We start from the raw sequence: 14503 nt of genomic DNA on the forward strand, positions 1-14503 counted from the left end.
TTGACTTTGCCACCTTTATTCCTGTAATTGTCCATTAAGACATCAGTCATAATTTGCATTACTTCTAGCTTATAAACAGGAATGGATAAAGAAATGCATGGGGTTTTTTAGTTTGTTTAGTGGCTCTAAACTCAGCTTTTCTTGTAGGTCAAATGTTTTTAAAAAGTGGGCTTTAAGAGTAAACAATGTCATAGATGCATCTTAGCAGCGTGTATTGGTTCACTAAGTACAATATAGGAAAAAAAAAAGTTTCTTACAACCTACCTAAATGCAGACTTTTTTTTTCTTTTCACCCTGTCATTATTTACAGTATTTGCCGTGGTTTGTTTCTATGAAACTATATAGTCCTTTTTAAATTCTGAGATTCTTTACTATCATTAAAATCCACACAGAACAAAAAATAAATATCTTATTCCTGACATAGGGGTAATTACAATAACAAAAACTGAAGGTTCTCAGTTCGTATTAAGCTCTCTTGGAAACACAAGGGATAGCTGCCAGTGTGTTCTGCAGGTCAGAACTTTGGGAACTTTTAAAGTAACACTTAGGTCATTTGCTTAAGGACTGACTTTTTGGAGAGGTGGACCTCAGATCACCTGACAAATATGTAAGAGTGTGTGTCTCATTTGTCTTTCTGAGGCAGAATGTCACTAACCAGAAGGCTCAAACATACACAAGGAATCCCAAATTGCAGGAGCAGCATGAGTAACATACATAAGGAATCCCAGATTGCAGGAGCAGCACAAGTACTCCAGTCATCTAAGGCAGAGGTCAGTCAATAGTTTTGGTCTATACATCTCTTGTGATATCCACAGTAAAGCACAGATATGTTTAGTAACACGTAATTATTCCAGGTTTCCCCATACAACAGTTCTCTGATTCTGATATGAGTACCTTTTCCCAGTTTAATCCAGATGCCATCCCTAGGAAGGTGAGTGTTAACCAGGAGCTACTTATTAAAGACTGCAAAACTGTCAGCAAGACTCAAGAATCAAAAAAGTTGGGTTTCTAAGAGGCCTATTTCTGTGCAGAGGATGTGAAAAGAAAGCCTTTGGTCATAGAGTGTCCACTCATATTCAAGGAAAGTTGTGCCACAGCCTGTTCAGGCCAGGTAATTAAAACAAACAAAAAAAAACGATGAATGCCCAGTCAAAAGGAACTGATTCATGACAGTAAATGGCAATTGCCTCATTTTTTGCACTAGAATTATAAAATCAGTTTTACAACCACTGTTATGTGAAAGTAGCACTAATGAAAAATTCCAGTGTAGCTGAGCATTGCCATTCATTATTTTCTGAACCACAGCAAATATACTGCAGAACCCAAGGAAGATAAAGTCCACAGGTTATTTTGGTTTTTATGGGAAGTAATCGTTAATTGATGTTGGTTATGCTTCTGTATAGAAACCTCAGGATTCATTTCTGTACAAATTCAAGCACATAGATTGATATTCCAATACCTATGGGAAACAGTAGGTGCCATTGGTAAATCTAGGTTCATGATCTAGTTAGAGACTAGTTTCATATCTGAGGTGAACAATCCAGAACTGTTCTTAAAATATAAATTTTACTTGAACAATCAAGTATCGTTCTGTAAAAATTGAAGGGAAGCGTTAGTGAAAATAAGAGAATCACAAAGGGTGTTTTCTTTTATTGAAAGAATAAACTAAGAAAATATAGAGAAATGTTTATTGTGATCAAATGGGCTGAAAAATTTGTAGAATTCAATATGAAAGTGGCTTGAAGTCAAATACTGTGATCAAATTTCTTATTTTTTCCTTGGCTATTTAAATGTAAACACTTACCATGTAACATTCATTAAGTTTCATGTAAATTAAACAATTACTGCGGGCGTTAATACAGAAAACAGAGTGGCAATAAAAAACTGATATGCATGTGATTTTGATAAACAGTTGATTTTAGTTTAATTCTCATTCCATACCTTAGAATGGTTCAGATCCAGTGTTTGGTCTGTTTGTTTATTTCTGTTGAAGAGAGCCAAACAAATCAATCCAGGCATTAGTAGATATTGTGGTTCTAATTTAAGTCCTGAATGTAACTCCAAAAGTGAAGAAAACCTTACAGACCTGTGCATAAAAATTTGAAGCATTTTATTTTACGTTCTAGGTTAGCTCAGCAGCAGGTGGTTATCTGTTGATTGTAGCTACTTGAATTTTACAAACCAAGTAACTCAACCTGTTAAGTAATATGATACTGGGTATGAAAAGCCAAAGCTGCGTGAAATAATTCCGCCATCCCAACACAGACAACATGGAAAATTGGGGTGTGTTTAATTCATGCAAAAAAGCGGTGTGTAATTCCTTTGAAATGTATCAAGCCATTATACTTTATGAGTGTATAAGACACAGAAGAGTCTCTCAGGGTATGTTGAAAGTGGCATCAAATTATTTAAGATCTCTTCATACTTGCTTCAACCTCTTCCACTTCAGGTGCAAATGTGTTTCAGATAAATAGGTTTTGAAATGAGACCCAATACCTATCAGATTAAAGGGTAACCTCAACCTGCTCTTATTTTTTTATGCATACAGAGATGCTGGTCCCTTTTCTGGGATGACAGTTCATGACATTAATGAATTATTGATAGGAGGGGTGGTTCCCTGGTCACTGTAATCTCAGCAACACTTAAGAACAAATGTATGAGCACTCCTGCAGTTAACAACCCAGTTCAAATTAGTTGACTGAGAGTAGCAATTAGTTTGTCATTGTTTTAGCAGCAATGCACACTGTGACAGCTTTCTGCATTCACTTAGGAGTCTCCCAAACTTATATTTAAAGCTACGTTCCCAGGAAAACTACATTCATAACAAAACTTGCTTAAGCCATGTTGTTTGGAAAATAAGTTTGTATCTTTACTCTCAGTAAAGCTTTGCATGGAATAGAGAAAGAACTAGGCTTAAAAGGAATGAATAATAGTCTCAAGATTTTTTTTTTTTTCTGTCTGCTGTACCTTCTTGTTTGAGGAGCAAATAGTAAAGAAAAAGGTGGTACTTGTTCTGCATTCCTTTCAAATGTTGTAATGACAGCATCAAACTGAATTATTTGCAAAGTTTTGATTTGGGAGGTTGATGCTTCTGATTTGGGATTTTATTTTCTTTATAATTTTTTTTTATGTTTGCTTTCTCCCCAGGTCACACAAAATCGTGGTGTGAAGCAGAGATGGTGAGAAAAGCACTGGAACAGAAGTGTTGCAATTTTCAGACCTCCCTTTCATTAACCCTGATTGCTCATCAGCAGAAATACCCAAGTTTGCTCCTCCACTTCTGGGATTCTTTCAGTTTGTGCGACCACATCAGGTACTTACCTTTTATCTTTGTTAGGGAATGCTAAGAATTAAAAACTTGCCTTGGGCTATATCTGTTGACTCCTAATTAGCAAGAAAAAATGCTATACCACAGAGGCTTTACCACAGGACTTCTTTTCCACATGCGTATTGCTCACGTATAGCGCACGCTAACTTTTCATATACAGTCTCAGCGTGCGTTTCGTACGCATACAAAAGTTCCAGATGTGCTGTGTATCTTGTTTAGTTGACTTTATTCTTCTGTAAAGCCAAAAGAAATATTAATCATTCATTTACTGTTAGGGGATGGGTCTTCTTCTCATGTTTCAGTAAAGGGGGTGGAAAAGTAAAGTAAGCCAATTTTTTTCCTATTTAAGGCCAAAGCTGGGGAATGCTTGTGGCTGAGTTCTGTACATGGCCCGGTGCTGGAAGGGCAGGGAACAACCGATGTTGCTATTTTGAATAGATTTTTCTTCCCCCCCCCGTTTTTATTTTTGCACAGAGAGTCTCATGTCTAATATTTAGACATGATGAGCTTTGTGCAAAAAGTAGCTTTGCTCATTCTTGCCGTGTTTCAACCCTCAATTATTTTGGCACAACAAGACGGTGAGTAATTCAAGCTTCTTAAGATTTAATGTTTTTATTTTCTTTTTATTTTCACCAGTGATTTTAATAGCTTGTAAGAAATGTGTATTCACAAATCTCGTTAGAACATTTTTCCTTCATTAATTCAGCAGAGTCAGATATTTAATGCTGAAGCTGAAAGCTGCAGGAGTTTGCATTACCACTCCAAAGGTTTCTCTTTACTTTGCTTTCTTCTGTGGTTAAAAGGACTGTACAGGGCTGTCTGCCTTAGCTACATTTGTTCTTGTTCTTACTTGTTTTCCTATTACAGACGATGGAGATTTTTTTAACTATTTCTTTTAACTCTTGGAATAACGTTTTAACTGTTAGCTCTGTGCTGCCTGGAAGTTACTTGTCACAAGCTTCCAGCTTTTTTATTTGGAGTTCTACTTTGTATTTGTGTGTTTTCCACTGGCAGTGTGGGTGTTTGTTTAAACAATTTGCATGCGGAAAACAGCCTTAAAGTTCTAACCAGTTTTGATGAAACAGTTTTTAAGAGCGATATATGAAAATACGTCAGTGTACGAGATTTTTGCTTTGACATAAAGCAGGAGGGAAAACTAATTCCCTCAGCTGAAATAGTTTGAATTGTGCATCTGCAGGCTGTTTTGGTCCCTCACGAGACTGATTAGCAGCTGATGGTATCTGGAAGTCCATGAGAGTATGTGTGTGCATGTTCACAGAGAGCGAGAACACCAAAAACCAAATGAACGTGGAGTTTGAAGGGGGAAAAAAATACTTTGTATACAATAATTCAACTTAAGAGTGCAGATAAGTGTGGTATGAGTATTTAAGTTAAACAGATGACATTCCACAAGTACAGCTAACCTTTTTTGGATGTGCTCTGTTCCTGCTTGCCAGGCATTGTAAACCAGACCTTTCTTAAGACAAAACATTTTTCTTGCTTGCAAATATGAAAGATCTGCAATGTATTTATTCCTGCATCGAGGCAACGAATAACTTTACAAATAACTTGATAAGCAACAGCCAAATAAACTGTAGTGCAGTAAAGGAAAGCCAAATGCCTTTAAAACCACACCCTACTCTGGCCTGTATGATACAAATTGTGAAAATGATTACTTTAGCCATTTCATGGCAAATCCATCTGCCAAATCTGTCTGCCTCAGCCTACCTGGAAAGGCACCTCTGCCAAGGAGATGACTATGAGTCCAGCAGCAGGCTGTTGGCAGCAGAGCAGCTGGAGCTCAGGGGACTCTGTGCATGAGCAAATCAGGTAAAACCATCTGCAACAGCAGTGTGCCCAAAAACCAGCCTCCCTCACCAAGTGCAGACACAGGCTAAGCCTTGTGAAGTATCTCTCAAAAATACCCAGTGCATATAAAGAGGTTCTGTAGATAATAAACATAACGTGGTGCGAACTGATGCTTTTCTGTTTCTGCTTTTCCAGTGTATAAACTGTCTCTTCAGTAAACCTCAGTGAAGAAAATATTATAAAATTTGAGCAAACCTATGCCGTGAGTTTGCCTAGCAGCAAATAATATACATACTGTACATATTTAATATGCATCATGTATATTTATATATAATATCTCTTCAGAGGGATAATTACTAAGGGACCATCCAGCATAAAAAGAAGGAGCATCAGTTTTATTTCTCCTAATAAACATATCCTCCCTTACTACCGGATCTCTTTCCCTCACTCTGGTTGTATCCTTGGACATTTCTGAAGTGCAACACATATTTAACTAAAGAAATGATAAATTTAGGGTAGAAGAACAATATACAAACGAAGTGTGAGGGAGTATTCTCATTTCTCTGCCACATTCCTGTTTCATGGTGTAGTAACATTTCCTTACTGGGCTAACTTCCATAGTACTTACAGGGATGAGGTTACACAGAGACTGATAAAACACTAGTTATCCCTTAAAATACTGAATTCTGTCCTCTCTTTGGAATGTTCCTTTCCACACATTTGAATATGCTTTTCTCACAGAAAACACTGATTGAAGGGGTTGATTATTAGCATCACTAACTCATGTGCAGGGCACTGGGAAGCCAAAATTTCCACGATTCAAAAGAGAATTTCCAGACATGCTAAAATGTTCTCTCTTGTCAAGAAAAATGTTTATATGGTTAGTATCAAGTGCAAGTCAATATAAAATTTTCCTTGGGAAAGCCTGCCAGGAGACAAGACTTGGCAAGATATTAAGGAAACTGCTCAGTATACACTGAGTTTAGGATCATCAGATGTACCTCTGGGCTATGTGTTTCTTTGTCTGCTGTAATAGCTAGGAATGGACATTTGAGTACAGCCTCAGTTTTAACGTCTTCCAAAAGCTCGGGATCTGGATATTGTGGAACAAGGAGTTTTCTGTGACTTTCATGAACAAAAGCTGTATGTGCTGGTAACCCACTAGGATGTTTTTTGCCTGCAAACGAAATCACTTTGACACAATTCAGGTTTTCTGATGTGTGTCAGGTTAGTGTCAGGCGTTACTGACCATGTTCAAGATAAAATGCCTCCTGGTGGCTGACATGACATGAAGCTGGTGCTTCAGATGTGACAGATGATTCAGATTCCAGAAATATGTATTCAGTTCTGCCATTTGAAGGCACCTTTATATCCTGCGTATTAAACTACCAAAAAAAGTGTAAGAACTTTGAATGCTTCTTTAGGAAAGAAATCCATCCTCTACCCAGCCAGCACGACTCGTGCAAGCATTCGCTAGCCTTATGGCCTACAGTCATACCATTTATCTTGGGTTTGTAGAGTCAATCTAGACAGCTACTTCCAGAAGACAGCATAAATTTTAGCTAGACAGACTGGAGGTATTTGGCAGTTTCCCCTGGCTAAAAAGGAAGCACATGCACAGCCCTGCTCACATCGGTGCCAAAAGGGAGCTCTCATGGATTTGGACCTGTCTCAGCAGCATCTAAGATGGGTAAGGGACGTCTCAGTCGCCTGGAGTGTGACACTTCTCATATGTACACCCAATAGTCCTTGAGGAACTTCACTGAGGTCACAGGGAAAACTCTACTTCTCTGAAAGCAGTGTGAGAGCAGAGCCAGAAACCTTTCATTATTATTCCAAAAAAATTTTTGCTCTAATGTAATTTAATGTTTTCCTTGTAATGTAAGTATTATCTTGGATGTTTGGTCAGGAAGCTCATTTCTGAGGTAATGACTGAATCCTGAAATATCTCTGAGAAGACTTATTGACCTTTTGTATTACTTTCAGTCTCAAATTACAGTTTTAAAATGAAATATAACTATTACATGTAGGTTTCAGGAGGCAGCATGCAAAGAACTCTTTATGCTGAGCACCCACTTCTGATCCTCCAAAAAAGAAGCATGATGTTTGAGGAAAACTTGTAAGCAGCTTGGTTTAGCCACTTTGCTTTCTTCTTTTACTAATTGGAAAGGATTAAACAGGTAATGAAGTAGATGGGTACTGCATAGATGGAGTAGTATATTTGTGAGGCTGCCAGGCTGACATTTGTAGCACTTACCTATATGCAATGTTGCACATATGCATTCTTTGTAGATAAATTAGCTAGTTTAAGGGTAATGCTAATGACAGTCAGAACTGTCTTTTCTCAGAGGTTTTGGTAACAAAGAAAAGTCCCCCTCCAGAGTTTTGAAGGTAAACCCAGATGATGCATGTCTGTGTACCAACAGATGATTACACCATCGTAAGTCACCTGGACTATGCGAAGGTATGAAAGGTCAGGGGTCTACTGCTCTTCCATTTTTCCTAACTATTTTTGCCAAGCACACGGCAGGCCAGGTTATACTTAGGAAAATTGAAACATTCCTTTCTGGTCTGGAAAAATCACGCTAAATGAAAGCCTGGGGAATCCACCCCCTCTAAACATTATATATATGTTCTTGGAAATATGACAAATTTCATAAACACATTTTACATCACACATCCCTGGAAGACATTAGCCTTAGGAAAATGAGACCATTCTATATCCTTTTCATTATTTTTCAGATTTGTTTTTGATTTGAGACCAAATCTACATAGACTGATTTTTTTTAAAAGAGGAGGTAGAGTTGGAAACATCCACTGCTTTATTAAAGGGGGAAAAGGCAGAGGGTGTTGTCTCTGGCACAGATATTACTGTTGATGCCTCAGAGTCATTACATTTGCTCCCTTCTTAGCGCTGCAGATTACAAGCAGATCCTATTTCCTCTTCCAGCTTCTGCCAAAGTTTTGAGGTTTGAAATAGGCAGCCAGGTGTCACTTGCAAAATTTTAGGTGATGCCAGCTTTACACAACAGCTGGGTGTTAGCCTTACACAACAGCTGGTTGTTAGTTTTAATTAATGCTACTCACAAGAAAGAAAGAAGTGAAATAGTATCACTTTTTTGCTTCACAAACTGGCTGATAAACCAGACTGACATGGATCTGTTAGTCATTGTCCCAGTTACATGCTTATGTTGTTCAAACTTTATTTTAATCAGAAATGTGCAGAAAACGAGACATACCTTGCTTCATAATGGGGAAAGTATGCTGTAGGTCAGGAACGGAAATGATGCAGACTGTCGTTTAGCATTTTGGATTAAAAGTAATCTCTTCATAGTTGAAAGGTTCAGCCTACCAGTAGGGGGAAACAATAACAGTGTGCTTTCCCTGGCTAGTGGGCAGCATGAAAACTATATCATTCTCGATGTTTTTATGGTAGGTCAGCAATCTGGAGAAGAGCACAAGCCATGGCTGCTGTAACAGTTGCAAGTTTTAATTTGTTGAAGTAATAATTCGTCAAAACCCACAGAAGTGGAAATTAGTGCAATGGTCATGTCCATTAATACTCTAGATTGTGCTGTCCTTTCGTCATGCTTGTTTAAGAAATTAGGCAAAAGTTCTCAGCTAGGAAAAGGAAAACTGTTGACAATGGCAAAGTCATACTGTTAACAAAGTGGGTATTTTTGGTCTTGAAGTAACTGGACTAGGTTCCCACATCATTGCAGAAATTTGATGTGATGGAGAAAAAAAACAATGTATTATCAGCAACACCCAAAAAAGTTAAACCCAGACTTGAAAAGCGTATAATAAAATCTTTTCTGATTCAATGTGACAACTGTTAGCTCATTCTTCTTGTGGTAGCTTGGTAAATTGTAGATTGCACAACTTTAACATGGTTTAGAGTTCAGTGTCTACCACCTGTGTGTCTACAGTTTTGAGATGTTCTGATTTTGGTTTTTGGCAGATGGTAAATAACCTTCAACCCAAAATGAGACAAAAATTGTAGTGTCATCATTTTACCTGATGCAATACTTTACCAGCCTACCCCTCCTTCAACACATCCATGATAATATATCTTGTACAAAAGGAGAACCGGGCACAAATGTGACTCCTTCTCCAGGAGTGATGCAATAAGTGTTATTTTGCTTCTGTACCTTCAGGTCAGGCTGTTGAAGGGAGTGTGGATGGGTGCAGAAGAATGCTGCATCTCCTGGCCTTCAGCATGCTGTCCAACTCCAGCCCAGGGGGTCCAGTGGATTCCTCCTGGAGAGAAGGCTGTTTCGGGCTGTGCTGCTCACGGTGATGTTATCTCTGTTACAGAGATGCTGCATGGTGACTTCCTGCGGCTGACTTCCTGTGGCCATGCTGCTACTAGATACGGGAGCCAGTGCTCTGGCTCAGTTACTGCTGCAGGACAGCTACTCCTCTATGTATTTTCTTTCTTCCATTGAATCTTTCTACGCACAGGGGTTTTTTTCTACGCCTTACTTTCTGTTCTCTCTACGGCTTCCCTGACAAGAGATCCTTTGTCCCTGGAAAAATCTATAAGGAATTTCCACAGAATTTCCTGATCTGTCTCTGTTCAGCATAGTCAGACACTTTGTCTTTCAGGGAAATAAGATTCCTATATTTATGTGCAGGGACCATGCCATTAATATTTCTCACATGGCTTTGAGATTGTACAACAATTTCAAAGATTAACCCTTATGTTGCTCCTTGCTGTGGCTGATGACGTGATGATCTCCACAGGCAGTAAAAAATTACATATTACAGGAGTCAGAAAGTCTCTTCTGTAAGTATAACAGAGATTGAGAGATGTGCTCTTAAATGCCAGAAGAGCGCAGGGAAGATGAGTTCCATCGGTGACTGTATAGCAATACATCTTTCACACAGAGGCATGGTAAATTATATTTTGCATTTATGTTTTCAAGCAGCCATTATTTTTTCTCATCTTCTATCTCATAGGAAAGGTTCTCTACATTTTGCTTTGAGAAAAACTAACCTACTTCCATCCACCACTTATTTATTTTCATTTCAGAGCCAATCTTCTTGTCTCCAAGTTTGCAAAGTTGAAGCCGCTGCCTGTTTCATGTCAAAATGACAATGGAAAACATGATATAACCCCCTCCAACAACAACCGTTTGTTGGCTTTGGTTTGGATAAACTTCAGCTCTGAGACTTCTGGCTTTGTTTAGTGAAAGTACAGCAGAAGAGATTCCTTTCAGATTAGCTAAGAGGCTACTACCATTTTCCCTCATTTACGTCAAACCCTTCATTTAAACATGAACTATCAGAATGAGAATGAAAACGGTACCCCATTTAACAATGTCTGCAGTTTTTTGTCTTGCTTTGATTCACACAAGCAGTCTGTGAAGAAACATCTGCCAGAGAGGAGAAAGCATGTACAGGACAGTGAACAGGAAGAATGTGATGATAACGGAAAGATACATATTTTAAGGCTGAACGTGTTTTTTTATTTTGAAAGCCTAGACCTTCTCTTACAGCTAAAGGGGCACCCAAACGACTCTCAAGAAATGGGGGGGGGGTGACTAGTAGATTTCAGACTTTAGCTGAGTTTGTACCAGAATGTCCTTCAGCATAACACAAAGCTATCCACAGCCACAGCAGCCTCACCCCTTTCTGCTGCTGCTTTTCTCTTTCATTCGCTGTTGTCCCACCCCGGAGGGTGGCACAGGCACCTCTGCTCTCCTGCCAGGCAGCAAAAGATTTCCTTCCACGTGCAAAACTTCTGTTGGCTGCTACGGTGGCTTCAGGCACCGCTTTATTCCCAGCCTCAGCACTGCAAAGGGCAGCAGAATCGCAGGAACACCCAATGCACGTTTGCAGCAGTAGATATGAAAGGATGATCTGTGTCTGGAAACTGCTTCCCACAGCAATTGAATACTGGCAGTTCCTGGAAAACTTCTGGACATAATTACTTCCCACTGAAATTACCCGCAATTCACGCCCAGTGACCAGTCGGTACATTAGCAGGCTGTCTGCTGCAAACATCTCTTTGCCTCTATTCTTTCCCTTTGTGCTGCTGCTTCTATTTCTCTTTCTTTTCCTTCTTTCCATTTGCTTTTAGGAAAAGAGGCAAGGGCAAAACTGCAGCTCATTTTCAAGCAGACACGAGAGAAGCAATTGCTCACCCAAACACAGCTAATGGAAAATATGGGAAGCATCGCTCTTGTTCCTTTGATGTTCAGTGTAATAGCCACGCTGAGCATCAAAGGAGAATGAACTACACCCCCCATGCTTTCCTTCAGCTATAAACAGCGACAACAGAATTCATGTTATCTTGGAAAACACTTCTATGTTCATGAGAGGTTCTTTTAAACAAAATCCTATTTTTTTCCTGTGTTTGGCTTTAAATCTACTGTATGGCATTTTCTTGTTTCCCTACAGAGCAGTAGTCATTCTGTGCCAGCTGTTTGAGAGAAGAATGTCCTAGCGAAATCAAACAATAGGCTGTGTAGTGGGAATCGCAAATCTTTGAAAAGAGTAATTGAAATCTGCTCGGACATTTTGAAGATTCTTTGCACAATGTTCTAAGCCTGTTGGTGGCTTAGTCATTGGCAGGGTGGTCCTCTTTGAAGATCCTGCTTTTTTGTATGAACAGAATAGCCTACATATGGAGGGGCGTGGAGGGGGATGAAAAAGGAAAGAAGAGAGACGTTCAAGTCCAACTGATTCTTTTCCTGTTAAAGCAGCTGAAGAGAGAAAGAGCATTGTAAACTTTTCAGTGAAGAACAAAAAAAAAAGTGCAGAACCTCTTCATTTATCAGGTGTTCTCTGGCTCAGGCTCTTCCACTCGTACCTTTTAAGGACTCTGGCAGATAAACTCTGGTGGCTCTGGCTGTGTCTGCTGAAGATGTTCCAGCCCTTCTGCTGCATGGCACGGTTTATCCTCCCCCTGTGCCAGCAGGCGTTGTTGCTGTGCAGAGCAGGGAGAGCTAAATGTGTGCCAGGCTTCAGGGAGCCACTTCAGTAGCAATGCTTCTGACCTCTGATGTTGAAAAAAAAAATCAGCTCGGCGCGTGCAGGCCCTTTGCTGCACCAAAAGTGCAGCTTTTCATCTGACAAGGCAATTAGGAAGATGCTTAGGACTTCATGCTTGAAAAACAGGCATAGAACTCGATACTTTAAAGTGGCCCCAAAATTAAGAAAGTTGTCTGTGGTACCCTGAGAAAACCCTCACAGTGTCTATTTTAGTAGCCTTAGAAAGTTGACAACAAGAATGTTGTATCCAGTGTACAAATAGCCGTTTAATATCCACTATAAGGCAGATTAAGAAGAATTTCAAATACTGCTATCTGTATCCAACAAACTGTCCAGAATGGTTGTGGGGTGAATTAGTACAAGCTGGAATACGGAGTGAATGAATACAAACTGTTTTGCAAATGAAACTAGGTTAATGATGCTCTATGCATTCAGAATTTCCCCCTGACCTTCTGAATTGCGAATACCTTTAATTTATTGGCAGCCAAAGATACAATTCTTTTCTTTAGACAATATGCCAGACTTCTTTCATCCATCGCTGGAATATGAAATACGAGAACTTTGTTTTTATTTTCACTTTTACTCTTCATTTACTTCCAACTTCTGAAATTACAAGGAAATCAATAAAATTATGCAGGGAGTTATACTAGTGTAGAATTTGACCCCCTGCTGCTTTACTCATTGCTGATGTAAATTCACTACAGCCATGGATTTATATTGGGGCTGACTCTGCCCAATGTATCTGAAAATACAAATGATATTACCATATGTACTATACTGCATTGTAACATTTCCCATCTGTTTCAGTCTCAGGAGAGAAGCATTGAGTCAAGCTGATGTCTTTCAAAGCAAAGCACAGAAACAGCATTGCATAAAATTGTCAGCCTTCTCGTTGAGCTGAGGGGAAAGAGAAGATCATGTCCAAATTGATAAAAATTGTTTGAATTACAAGGTTAGGCATTGAAAAACAAAATAATACTTTTCTTCCCCCCCCCCCCCCCCCCCACACAGCCTCTGCGTTTTATCTTGTGAGAAGCTTAAAGCATCGCAAATTACATAATTTTAGTTTGGTGTTTTACACAAGGTCCTATGTAGAGCATGCTGTAACAATTACCAGTTTCCAATGGTTCATTTTCACTCAGCAGCTCAGAAGCTGAATCTCACTTTCATGATGCTTTGGATCTGTCAGACTGATTGTACAGTTTGGGAAACCTGCTTGTACACAACGACTTTTCCAGTTTTTCTTTATTCTTGCCAGGACAGACCTACTGCAAGAAATGTTGCAAAGAACGCTCCAATGTCATAAACTATTCCTGGTCCTAGCTAAAATCAGAAACACAGAAGTATGTCTTTGAGATATACCTTGGGGGTGATTTTTTTTTTTTTAAGTTCTGACAAAATGTTGTACATGTTTTTGGTAAAGTTTTCCACTTAATTGATCCTAATAATGTTGAGCATGAAGATATTACTTTTTTTTTAGAACTATATTAGGCAGCTTCTTATGGAATAAAATTGCAAGTGTTCATGTGTTCAAGTTTTCAAAATTCAGATTACTTTGACACTTGGACTCCGACTGTAGAAGTCTTCATTGACTGCCCAAGAAGTGGGCAGGATATATGTTTAAAGAAACTAATAAATCCATAAAATCATCAGTAATCACATCAGACCTTGAATTTATGTCAGTTTCTGCTTGGTTTGAGACCCAAGTCTTTGTGCCATTTGGCATCATTCACTGTAAAGACAAGCAGCACATTAAAATCAGATTACCGCAGAGTAGTGAGAATTTATGCCAGCATGCAACTGAGTAGCCACAAATAAAGTATTGCAGTCTGCTGCTTATTTTTAGAGTGACACCAAATGGCACGAAAGGTGATGTGCCAAAAAATATTGTAATGTAAGAACAGAGGGGATGGAGAAGTCTCATAGGCATTTTACCAGTAATTGGAAGAGTGACTAAAAAATTATGCAATGGTCCCTCTAAAAGGCATTGAATGCACTGAATTCAGATTAAATTCTTTCTTATTGTGTGTCCTGCCCTAATGCAAATGTTTACCCTTATTAAAAGGTTTGATCTGGCAGGCACTGAAGACCTTCACTTCCTACCGGAATAGTTAGAAGTTGATGTTCTTTAGGTCTGATTGCAAGTCCAGTAAAATCAAAGGAGGTTCTGATTAGGCAGTATTTACCTTTAATCAGGAATGAATGATACACATTCTGCAGATAAAGCAAAACAGGTCTATCTCTACTAAAAAGACAGAAGTATAAATATAATTGTCTGAGTTAGAGTCAACCCGTTGAGAGACGTCTTTGGAGAGGAAATTCCAGAATAACATCTCAATACAGATGGTCGTTCAGGAATATCTTCCT

The 14503-nt window shown here is 38.9% G+C and overlaps 1 protein-coding gene across 1 annotated transcript in view; it reads left to right on the forward strand.

Annotated features, from left to right (window-relative positions):
- The first annotated feature begins 3827 nt into the window (after positions 1-3827).
- COL3A1 (collagen type III alpha 1 chain) overlaps positions 3828-14503 on the forward strand; it is a 52416-nt gene continuing 41740 nt past the window's right edge. The window contains exon 1 of the mRNA XM_086615684.1: positions 3828-3906. Within this exon, the coding sequence (XP_086471810.1) occupies positions 3828-3906 (79 nt within the window). The remainder of the gene's footprint in view (positions 3907-14503) is intronic.

This window comes from Tauraco erythrolophus, chromosome 8 (assembly GCF_009769465.1).
Source record: "Tauraco erythrolophus isolate bTauEry1 chromosome 8, bTauEry1.pri, whole genome shotgun sequence".
Lineage (NCBI taxonomy): Eukaryota > Metazoa > Chordata > Aves > Musophagiformes > Musophagidae > Tauraco > Tauraco erythrolophus.